The following is a 12,886-nucleotide window of genomic DNA, read 5'->3' on the forward strand; positions in this document are numbered from 1 at the left end:
CAGCGCAAGTTTGCGCTTCTCCGACAAGTTTGTCCACGACCCCCGCCAACCTTTTTGCCAATACCTTGGCCAGAATCTTTAACTCTGTGTTTAACAGAGTTATGGGCCTAAAGTTACCTGTCTCGTCCCCCTTGCTCGGATCCTTTCTGATCAGCGCCCCCCCCCCCCACACCCGGCTCGCAGACTTGGGAATTTTCCCATTCTGCTGCCAGTTGGCGTAGACACTAGCCAGCAGGTGCCCGAACAAGTCTGACACACTTTTATAGAACTCATAGGGCAGACCATCGAGACCCGGCGACTTTTCCCCGGGGCACTCGCCCAACACCTCGATTACTTCCTCGGCTGTCATTGGCCCTTCACAGCACTCAACCTCTCGTGCCGAGAGATGCGGGCCACCAGACAGGAAGTCCCTAAGGGCCTCACCATGATCCAGCGTTCTGCATCTCCCGAATAACTCGGCGAAGTGCTTGTAAAGCGCCTCACACATCCCGTCCCGCTCCTTGACCATGCATCCGTTTTTGTCAACAAGAGACCTAATTGTGGCATCGTTGCCACGCTGGGTTTCTATCGTACGGGCCCATCCGGCAACATTAATTCTCTCACGGCCCAATGCTCGCACTTTAACCCGAACTCTATAGCCTCATGTTTGGCTTTAAGGTGACGGTCTAATGCCGTTCTCGCCACCAAAATGTGAGATGCAGAGCCCAACCTCAACGCCTCTGCTAAGTTCTTAACTAGTTGCCCTTCTGTTCTAGCCCTATCTAGTCTTAGTTGTTTACTAAACCTAATGGACTCGAATCGAATGGCTCTTTTGAGGGCGAACCACCACCGGTTATTAACCACGGCTCCGGTAAACATCGTCTGCACTAACTCCTTAATCCGGCTACGGTATGTCTCACAAGTCAAAATAGACTTATTCAGCTTCCAGTATCCGGGTCCTATCTTAAGTGTGCTATGTCCAGTCTACACTTAACCATTCTATGGTCAGTGTAGGACACCTGGACAAGCTGTGGACAACTAAAATTAGACTTATCTCTAGTTCTTATCACTGTCCTATCTAAATAAGACTTGAACCCTCCGCCGCCACTCATCCAGTGGCATACATGCATACATACATACATACATGCATACATACATACATACATACATACACACATACATACATACATAAATGCATACATACATACATACATACATACATACATACATATACACAAACTCACACACACACACATGGAATTAACAAAATATTATTCGTTACGATCATTTCGACCTATCGTGCAACGGCGCCCCGCGAGTAAGATGCTGTAGAAACAGTCGTGGTTCATCATAGGTGCAAATATGTCTCGTCGGGTAACCTGTCAAAAGGTACCTCGTTTTTAATCTACGTTTCGCTTATTTCTATTACAGTACTTTCGGGTAGTTGTAGTGTGCTACTCGTAGTGTCCAATTTTTTGTTAATATTTCTGAATGAGGAATAAGTGTAAGTAATTAGCAGTGTAATTTGAATTCGATTAAGACTAATTGCCTAAATAATACCTGAGAAGGTTGTTATAACTTCTTCAAAGTTTAATATGCATTTCTACCTATAATTATTGATACATAAGGAAGTGTTTTATAAGGTGTGGAAGTTGTAGTTACTAGTTTAAATTCATGGAGGTATGATTTCTTTGGAGTTTAATGGGTGTGCACACCTTATAATTATTCTTTTTCTGGTACAAGTTTAGGGTTGTTGTTAGTGAAGATCTTTCTCTGAAGCTGTTGATATTAATAGTGATGTAGATGTAAAAGATATTGTTAAAATATACTGTAAAGTTATACCTCTATCTCCGAGAGTTTGGAGGGTCTAGAGAGAGGTTTTTGAAAATAGAGGGTGGAAAAGGTATGTATGCATTGTATGATCTCTTCATTTCCCTTTTCTTTTGTATTTTGGGATACATACATACATACATACATACATACACGTGCACATATATAAATGAAGTTTATGCATATGCCCACTTTCCTTATTGAAATGCCATCCATTGCATGTCTGTGCTATTGTTTAAAAGGCCAGTTATAGTTCAAAGTTAGTAAAGTATGTGAATACAGATGGACCCTATGAATCATCGCCAGTCTTTTGATATGAAAACACACACCCAGAATTGAAAACCTGAACTTTGTTCTATCTGAATGAAATACCACTAAGTATTCTACAAAACTCTCATCTATTCATAAATTCATATGTGCCTATTTTATTGATATATCAATTCCTTCATACCATCGATTGAGCCTGCCTTATTACAATCCCAGCTCGTATTTTACTCACCATAAGAAGGGTGAAAGATAAATTAGTACGAACGGTGTTTGAACTCACAATCACTAAATCTTGAAAGACATTTAAGATGCTTCTTTAGAGCTTCTGACACGCAATTGCCCTTCAATTTTCTACTGTTACTTTCTTCTTTTCTTCGTAGGCAGATCCACCTTCAATACGCGCCCAAAGACACCCACAAATATCTTACATATATATATTTGTATATGTATGTATAGATAAATTATATAAATGCAGAAGATTGTATGTACGTATGTATGTATGTATGTATGTATGTACGTATGTATGTATGTATGTATGTAAGTATGTATGTATGTATGCGCATGAATAAGTAAATATAAGTATGTGTATATGTGTGTGTGTGTGTGGCGCGCGCGTATGTATATAAAAGATATAGAAAAACCTTCACACCTGTCCTCGCATACTCGCAATAACTTTCAGCATAAACAACATAATTCTTTTCCCTTCCAATCTCTCCTCTACGATATTATTCTCCAGACCCCCGTCCATATTTCATTCTCTTTCACCCTCACGTTTATATACACACCAATAAATATGCCAAGAAATATAAATGTATGCATGTGTGTGTGTGTGTGTGTGTGTGTATGTGTGTGAGTGTATATATATATATATATATATATATATATATATATAGAGAGAGAGAGAGAGAGAGAGAGAGAGAGAGAGAGAAAGGGGAGAGAGAGAAAAGGGAGAGAGAGAAATAGAGTGGAGAAGGAGTGAGTGATAAATAGACAGATAAATAGGTAGTTATACGCGTGTGTGCATTTATAACTGCATATATATGTATGTGTGTGCATGTGTATATATATATATATATATATATATATATATATTTATATATATATACACAAACACACACATAATACATACATGCATAAATACATACATACATACATACATACATGCAGCATGCATGGATGCATATATACATATGAAAGAATTATTAGAATTAATTCTACCAATCAGCAGCATGTAACCAGAACGAGGCTCTATTCCACAAATGAAAAGTTCATTCATAGACCTAAGCCGTTAGTTAGTGTTGCTCTTCTTGTGACTCAATATAAAAGAATGTGAACTATTTATGTAATGGTGAATTAGAGAGAGAAAGTAAGTGAGTGGGTGAGCGAGTGAGTGAGTGAGCGAGCGAGCGAGTAAGAGAGGGAGTGAAAGATAAATAGGTAGAGAAAGAGGCACTGGGGTGGGTGAACAGCGAGATGGGTGAGTCGGTGAAGGGGAATATAAGAGGTGAAGGAGGTGAAGGTGGAATGTTTGGCATTGGCATGAAATAGCTCCTGTTGGTGGTGGTGTAATGGTGGTGGTGGTGGTGATGGTGGTGATGGTGGCGATGGGGGGGGTTCCTTTTTTTGTTTATTCTACTGAACTTGCTGATAACAGGTAAGATGATCGGTTTGTTGGTTGGTGTCCAAGGTAAGGAATAAAGGCTGAGTAAGTAGAAGAGGTGAGGCGAGAGGAGGAGGAGGGGAGAGGGAGAGGAGAGGCGAGAGGAGGAGGAGAGGAGAGGAGGAGAGGAGAGGAGGAGAGGAGAGGAGGAAGGAGAGACGCAGGGGAACAGGAAAAAAGATATTTGAGAAAACAAGGTAATTATACCTACTTACAAACATACATACATCTTACAAACAAATATGCATAAAAAGACATACATAATTGCATATAAACATACCTACTTACAAACATACAATGCATGATATATATATATATATATATATATATATATATATATATATATAAACCTGCATTCATGTACATATATATGTATGTATGTACACACATATATTTATACGTATTGCGAATAACATACATACCATGATTTTATATACATGCACATATAAAACCTCTTTACATACATACCTACTTAGAAACAAATATTTTCCATACATACATTTATGCATGCATACATACGTACAAAGCATACATAAACACTACAAATATACTGTCGACGCTGCTGTTGTGTATGACCAAACTTTGTGCGTTCCTCCTCTTTCTTTTTAAGATGTAGTACCTCCCTGTCATGAGCTCCCACAATGATAAAAATGTACATCAATATGACAAGACTTAAACTAGTTTCCTAGACACCGCCGACACGCCATCAGCAGATACAGCTTAGCCGACGATTGGAGTATCGCTGCAGTGATGGTACTTCATTGCCACAGGCATGGATTTTACACTGACCACCGCATCGGAAAGTCGTTTGTAATTTTGGAAAACATTAAAAATTAATGGATGCAAAACTCAAAGCATCAAATTTTGTAATGACTTGTTTGACGTATTTTGCTGCATATACACATAGATGGTGATTGCTTCACTTTCACAAATGATTGCCGACTCTCTGAAGTTCCTAGTTGTCAATGGCATTTCTGACCTTCCGTCTATAACCTCACAGATGACTATTTAGTCTCGCTGCACTGCATGATTTGAAGCATAGGTGACAGGCGAAAGCTGTAACCTATAGACTGACCGGATCACGTTTTAAAACATGATCTGTATGAACCGTCATATGTCTCTTTAGACCGGAAATCTATTTAAAAGCCTTTTTACACACCACACAGGCCGGATCATACCATCTAGAAGGAAGGACGTTAGTTACAGTTGATCTTTCTGAGGACTTCAGATGGTTGACCTACCCAGCCTGGGAAATGAGTTCACGATCACACGTTTCACACGTCCAGCACTTTATGTTCTCACTGAGGTTCTGATGACAGACCCCCTGAAGCCAGCGCTTTAGCTATTCGTGATCAGGGCAGCACTCTTCAAATGTTTCGCAACCGTCCCTTATACGCTTCCCTGTCTCAACTCTTTCCAAAGCTAGTTCTTCCCAGTTCTTTACATTGATTTGCAATTTCTTCAAGTTACTTTTTATGCAGTATTTGTACCTTTTTTTTTTTGCAGTTTGTGCTGCGGACGCTGTCCAATGCACAGATAACCGTAGATCAGCTGCTTTGGAAACCTATAAAATTCCATATGCAAAATATGAACTGTCCAAAGCATCTGAATAGATATCATGAGTGACTAGATGTTTGTGCATCCTGCCTTTGCAAGGACTTTTGCGTCAGGTGTTTTACTTTGCCATTTGTTGATTACGTGTCTCAAACATTTTTCATAAAAGTGCCAAAGCAGCTTGAGATGTCCACGGTCCATATTTCACAAAAGTACAATGGAACCGTTAGTACGCAAGCCTGGTCTTGAGGGCCATGCTGCGATTTCTCCGACTCTCTTTATAAGCTTCCCAAATGTTTTCTGAATGCGTAGATATCTATCTGTATCCAGGAAGTCATCTCTCAACAACATGCTACCTACTTAAACGAAAGTGTCAACTACGTCCAATCTTGCACCATATACTTCGATATTTGGTTCGACATACGGTTCGCCTGGAGCAGGTGTGAGCATTACCTTGGTATATTTTTCAGACTTATTTTAAGCTGTGCACAGAGCAGTAAAACTATCTATAATTATACTGTATGGCATCCGCAGTGTGAGCCAGGAAGTTAACATCATCTGCATTAAGGAGTTCTCTGATCCAAGTTTCAAAAGTTACCGACTTGAAATTGAACCTTCTCAAATTGAAGACTCTTCCAGTAGGTCTGAACTGCAAGAAGACGCCATTATTACATTCGTGGAACGCATGCGTAAGCAGAACAACAAAAAATATGGAAAAGTGTGAGAGCAAGAATATCGCCTTTCTTTACTCCATTGTCAACTTCGTCAGACAATTTTTCGTTAAAGATGACTCGAGCCTTCATGTCTTGGCGCAACCGCTTAAACATACTAACTAGCAATGTTGGGTACCCGACCTTTCCACGGATCTTCCGCAGTGCAACTCTGATAACTTTATCAAAAGCTTTCGGTAAATCAACAAAGACGTGATATAAAGACACTTGCTGTTCAGTGCATTTCTCTAGAATCTGTCTAGCAGAGAACATCATGTTGATAGTCCCTCTGCTTGATCTAAAGCCATCTCGTGATCCAGGGATGACTGCGGGACAGATATCTTCCATCAGTCTAGTATGCACTTTGTCGACAACTGCCAGGAGGTCACAAGTTCCTTCTTCTCATTTACTCTTTACTCTTGAACAAAGACATTAAAATGTCAGCAATCCAGTCTTTTACAATAGAGGTGCCAGTCCAGCTCTTGGTGATGAGGTTAAATATATGTGTTACGTTTTCGCTTCCAACATTCAGCAGTTCGACGGGAAGACCACCTCGGTCAGATGTTCTACCGGTATTTATCTGTTTGACAGCCATTTTCACCTCATTATAAGATGGTAATCGATCCATTGTGAATGTTATATCGCATTGAGGAAGACTCTCTATGGCATTATCATCGACTACTGATGGGCAACCATAGAAATCAGTGAAGTGCTCTTGTCGTTACTGCAGGATTTTCGTCTGTTCTTTGATGACAGTAATATTGTCCTTGGACTTCTGAGGAACTACTGTAAATTACAGTAGAAGTTGGTGAGCCAAAAACATCACGTAGAAGACCATAAAATATCTCCGAGTACTTTGCACCATGAGCTCTTTAAATCTTTGAAGAGACCTTCAATCACTTATCATTCTTAGTTCTTCTTAGTTTCCGCTGTAACGTTGCATTGTATTCCTTATAAGTCCTCTCCGTTATAGGCTGTAACGAAGGGCACTGTTTCAAAATATTTTCATGAAAAGCTTGTTTCGTTTTCAGTAGCTGGCTGATAGAAGCATCATTATTATAAGTCCACTCCTTATGTTTCTTCTTTATAAAACCAAGTACATTGACTCCCAGTGACAAGACTTGTATTTTATAGTTCTCTTTTGTTCCATCAATTTCAAGACAATCAAATCGTTTGTTTAAGGTCTCATGTACATCTGGCAGTTTCAGTTTTGTAATATCGATACGCTTTGCTATCTTCACCCCACTCATACGAATCTTTTTTCAGACCTCTGTTTCAAATTTACCTCGTACCATTCTGTGATGTATCCCACTCTACGCTTTGCATCACACGCACGTTACATACATCGCTAATGTCATGTTTGTGATTGACGATAAAGTCAGTCATGTGACCATTCTTAGATCTCTGGTGAGTCTATGTAACCTTATTCTTGATAAAAAAAACATTATTGAGATGAATTCTGAACAATTTTCAAATAGCTTCAAGTCGTTAGTGTTTACTTTGATGCTATGGCGGCCAAATACAGTGCATTGAAATCGCCAAGAACGATCTTTTTTCCTGAATTGGTGTGGTTGTAATGCATACCTACCTACCTACCTACCTACCTACCTAACTGATCCATTGGATTTGTCAAGGTGATGATATCCTCTTGTGCCATGCTTTGAACAGCATCTATGATAGCATCCCAGAGGGCAACTTTACTTGAAAACTGCAGTCCATCTTGGTAAATGCGCCTGTTCAGGACTCTCCACAGGTCCCGAATCAGATTTAAGTGAGAGAAACAAGGCGGCCACTCCATCAAACGACCTCCAGAGAAGCCTATTTGCTGCAGGTATTCCTTAGAATCCTTCGCTGCATGAGACGGGGCGTTATCTTGTATGAAAACAAACCAGCTTTCTCTTGAATGAAAGTTTTTTGCTATTTGAACCAGAGTTGGAAATTGTCCTTTAAGAAGGTAAAATATATTTTCGATGTCCTATTAATGCCCTCTGGGACTTTCCATGGCCCGACCATCATACTACCAACGATGCTAGCCCAAAACAGGACCCCACCTCGCCCCTATTGGCGTTTCAATTTATGAGGACGGTTCCTTCTGATTGATACTCAACCTTTACTCCAGCAATCTGGTCCGTCAAGGGTAGCACGGCATTTGTCAATAAATAGAACCGTTGATAAATCTATCTTCGTGTATTCTTCTGCCCATTTCAGTCTCTTCTGCTTATGAACAGCCTTCAGAGGATCCTTGTAACAGGTTTAACATTCCTGGCTACCTGCTTCAAGAGGGGATGCCTGGTAGTTTTCGATACGTCTTCACTGCCACAACGTTTGAAGATTTCCCTACTTGTCAGACATGGGTTCTGCAGATCTTCCCTTTTCATACGTGACAAAGTACGACTCGTAGCAATCCTCTAATTACCCTTAACTGCCCTCGACCGGTCAGAAATAGGAGACTGCACAAATTTCTCCACTGTTCGATGATCTCTTCCCAGTATTTTTGATATTTCTGTTTTTTTTTCCCTTTTCCAAGCTCTGACACAATGGTAGACTTCTCATTCGATGTAAGATCACGCTTCTGATCCATAATGACAATTAAATTGGGCACCTGCCTAATAATTTGGGACAGCAGAAATGTAGCTGCTACACAATAATGGTCGTCGTTTGATTTCGTCTACGCATGTCCGAATATTTTAACAGAATGTGTGCAGACAGGTGTTGCGAACAGTCAGTGGGAAAACAACTGGTTTTAAACGAATAAACATTTATTTATTGAGAGAAGGTTGATTTGCCTAATAATGTGGCATGCAGTGTATAATACACACACACACACACACACACAGACACACACACACACACACACACGCACGCACACATATACATCTATCGAGATAGGTAGATAGATAGATAGATAGATAGATAGATAGATAGATAGATAGATAGATAGATAGATAGATAGATAGATAGATAGATAGAAGCTTCGCATACCACAAAAAGGTTACGCACGGACACATTTCTAGCAAATTTGAGGATGGTACTAATATAAACAAAAACTGTAGACTTCTTGGATTCGTGTTCGTTACATCACATAACCTTCGAAGGTTATGCATTGCAATCCAAGAGTATGAGACAGTTACAAAATATCTAATGATAAAAAGACAGTGAAGCCCTTAATTTCCCGAGATGCAACCCTAAATGTCAATCATCTCACTTATCTGTGGAAGACATTTAACATGTGTTTAGTTGCTGTTCAAAAGTGCCTTTAAGATTCTTTGCTAAAATAAGATACAATTTGCATGAAAGTCTACTCTGGGATAAATACAGAGAAATATCCCTGTCATTGACTATATACACCTATATCAATACAGGCAGTTTTGATGGAAGGTTTCTTTCGAAACATCCTTCAAACGCAAATATATATCTATTGGAAAGAAGAGAGAAGCTACATACAGTCTCAAAGGTTAGCTACTCTGCAGTTGCATACATTTGTTTCCAAAATCAATAAGAAGAAAGTTTAGAGATAAATTCTTGGACACTTGTGGGTTTTCCATCCTGATTATAGAATCGCAATTATAGTAATAATTATTTTTGCATTCGGTTATGTTAGAAAATGTCACAGTAGCAATCTCAAAAAGCTATTCAACACCTAACATTAATAGTCTCAGTTATCCAAATTCCAGTGATGGAGTATTGTTGCTTTGTTACCAGCTTGTTCCTTATCAGAAAAATCCTGTTAATTAAAGAGGAAACATACACACGCCTAGAAGTAGATATGCATATTTACATACATATATGAATAAACACATACTTATATATATACATATACACTTATATACATAACCATATACAACATGTATGCGCACATTACACATACATACGTACATACCTATGTACATAATATGTATATATATATATATATATATATATATATATATATATATATATATATATATATATATATATATATATATATATACATACACACATACATACTACACAGGCACATATACACATACATGCATACGTACGTACATACGTAGATGCATACATACATACATACATACATACATACATACATACATACATCGAGCCAGAGTGCCAAGTCTAACTAATCGGTACGAAAAGAGTCGGTTTAAATAGCATTTGTATACTGCAGTGCATCGCTCAGATAACAGCTACTGAACAGCAGAGAGAGTACAGTTCTATATTTAAGAGATGAGGAATTATGTACATTATTTACATTATGTACATTATTTACATTTGACGGATATTTGTCCTCATCTTGTTTGTTGTTAACACAACGTTTCGGCTGGTATACCCTCCAGCCTTCATCAGGTGTCTTGGGGGAAATGTCGAACCTAGGTTTTCATTCCTAAGGTATTTTTTCGATGCTGTTATTATTATTATTATTATTATTATTATTATTATTATTATTATTATTATTATTATTATACAGGTCACTGCCTGAAATTGAACTCGGAATCTTGGGGTTCGTAGCGCGCGTTCTTAACCACTATGCCATACGCCCGTGGGCAATTATGGAGTGAATATTTTTAAGGGCTTATAAGTCTATTTTTTTCCTATCCTTCCTTAATACCAGTTCCCATATGTTATTCATATCTGCACTCGGTCTGCTTAGGAGGTTTTTGTGTCCTAGCATATGTGCTGCTTCATTTAGTTTTCCTATTTTCCAGTGGTGTTCTCTGTCTATTATTTTAACTTCACCCCACAGGGGGAGGGGCGGTATCCATTTTTCCAAACATGATCAGCTATACGAGATTTATCCATATCTCCTCGTGTCACAGCTTTGCGATGTTCCTCTACGCTTATTTTGAGGGGTCGCTATGTTTCACCTTTGTATAACCCACTACAGCTACATGGGATGGAGTACACGCAGTTTTTGGTCATATTCTCTTCTATTGGTGGTTTTACCCGAAGGAGATATTTGCGAAGTGCTGTATTACTCTTAAATACTGTCCTAATGTCATATGGGCCGCATATCTTTTGTATCTTTTCGGAGAGGCCTTTCACATAGGGTAGACAGACTGTAGACAGTTTATTGGTTTCATCCTCTCTTTTCTTCATAATTGGAGTAGATAATATATTTGTGGAGTAGTTGTTGCTTAATAGATTGTTACTGAGCTTGATCATTTCTGCGTGGTGGGTATCACGATCGCTACTTTTATTCATTGCTCGATGTTTTAGACACCGAGCAATTCCCCTCTTCACACTGTATGGATGGTGGGAATTGAAGTTGAGGTATCGTCCAGTAAAGGTCGGCTTGCGGTATACGGATGTCCTGAATCCATACTTGGTACGTGTTATTGATATGTCCAGGAATGCCAGCTGATTGTCTTTTACCTTTTCCAATGTGAACTGTATGGATGACTTTATTAAGTTTACATGATCTAACAGCACTTGGACATCTTCCTGGTGGGGCCAGAGAATAAAGGCGTCATCAACATATCGCAGCCATGGGGTTGGTTTTAGTGGTGCTGATCCTAAAGCCAAATTCTTAAAGTATCCCATTGGCTATTATCGGTGATAATGGCGAACCCATAGCTAAACCCTCTTCTTGTTGATATATATCAGTGTCCATACTGAAATAGGTAGTTTCTACTCAGAAGGTCAACATTTCCATCAAGTTTCTTATTGATATACTAGTGCGTTCTTTTAGACAGGTGTCTGTCACTAGTTTTTCTTGAATCACCGATAGTTCTTCACCAGTTGGGACTTTGGTGAACAGACTTATCACATCTAGATTCACCATCTGGTTGGATTCCATGGGGGTATCCTTGATCAATTCTGTGAAGTGGGTGGAATTCTTCACGTACGATGTTGACTTGCCTGCTAATGGACTGATTATATCCACAAAGAAGCGGCTCAATGGATGACGTGCTGAACCTCTACAGCTCACTATAGGTCTTAATGGAATACCATTCTTGTGAATCTTAGAGAGACTGTACATGTGTGGTAGTTTACTGCAGTGTTGAGTCTGTACTTCATTGGTGTAAAGTGATCCTTGTTCTTGATCAAGATCTGTGACAACTTCCTCTGTTTTCAGAGCTGGGTCTTTCTTTACTTTGCTTTAGCTACCATCACTTATAAGACTTGCCAATTTTTCAGAGTAGTCAGACTTGTTCATCACTACTGTAGAAAGAGGAATGAGTATATTACATATGTACTAGCTGTAAAAATAATAACATATTGGGTGTAGGTAAGGAATAAATGCTCAACGTTTACAGCTGTTACACGTGAAATTTGGGAGAGATACACTTATCATACCAGCATGTACTTCTCGAGTACATGTCTGACAACTTAGATGGAACCAACAACATTTGACTGGAGGAGTGGCGTCTCTTGTATTTGTGATAAAGGATACACATGCGCTGCTCGGGAACAGGTGATTCCTCTAAACATATTTTGTGATATAGAATGTCGATTGTGCCACACCAGTGTTGAATATATCATTTGCATCACCTACAATCATTTCAAAATATCCGTAAGGTACTACCTTCCTATAGGATATAGTTTCCAAAACTGTTTTCAGTATTATCCGTAGAAAGAAGGTGGCGAGCTGGCAGAATAGTTAGTATCTCAGGCAAAATGCTTACCATTTCACCCATCCTTACGGTCTCAGTTCAAAGTTCGCCAGGTCCACTTTGCCTTTCACCCTTTTGGAGTCGATAAAATAAGTACCATTTAAGCACTGGGGTCGACGTAATCGTATTACCCCTCCCCTGAAATTGCTGTTTTGTGCCAAAATTTGAAACCAATATTATCTGTTGAAAGGATTATCGTATCTATCACATAAAAGGCACACGTGAACAGAATGTGACAATACCTTTAAAAATAAGAAATATTGTATGGAAAAAAGTGCATTAAAATAACG

At 39.0% G+C, this 12,886-nt stretch overlaps 1 protein-coding gene and 1 pseudogene across 1 annotated transcript; both read right to left on the reverse strand.

Annotated features, from left to right (window-relative positions):
* Positions 1–5,958: 5,958 nt before the first annotated feature.
* LOC149134677 (uncharacterized) lies at positions 5,959–6,348 on the reverse strand. Its single transcript, XM_089355804.1, has one exon. It carries the CDS (start codon positions 6,346–6,348, stop codon positions 5,959–5,961), a length of 390 nt encoding a protein of 129 aa, XP_089211930.1.
* A 4,356-nt stretch (positions 6,349–10,704) lies between these two features.
* Positions 10,705–12,620, reverse strand: LOC149134678 (uncharacterized; annotated as a pseudogene).
* Positions 12,621–12,886: the final 266 nt, after the last annotated feature.

Source organism: Octopus bimaculoides, chromosome 7 (genome assembly GCF_046866305.1).
Source record: "Octopus bimaculoides isolate indiv1 chromosome 7, ASM4686630v1, whole genome shotgun sequence".
In the NCBI taxonomy this organism is placed as follows: domain Eukaryota; kingdom Metazoa; phylum Mollusca; class Cephalopoda; order Octopoda; family Octopodidae; genus Octopus; species Octopus bimaculoides.

Coding starts and splice junctions, on each gene's coding strand:
- LOC149134677 (XM_089355804.1), bottom strand. CDS start 6,348: ATGGAAGATATCTGTCCCGCAGTCATCCCTGGATCACGAGATGGCTTT.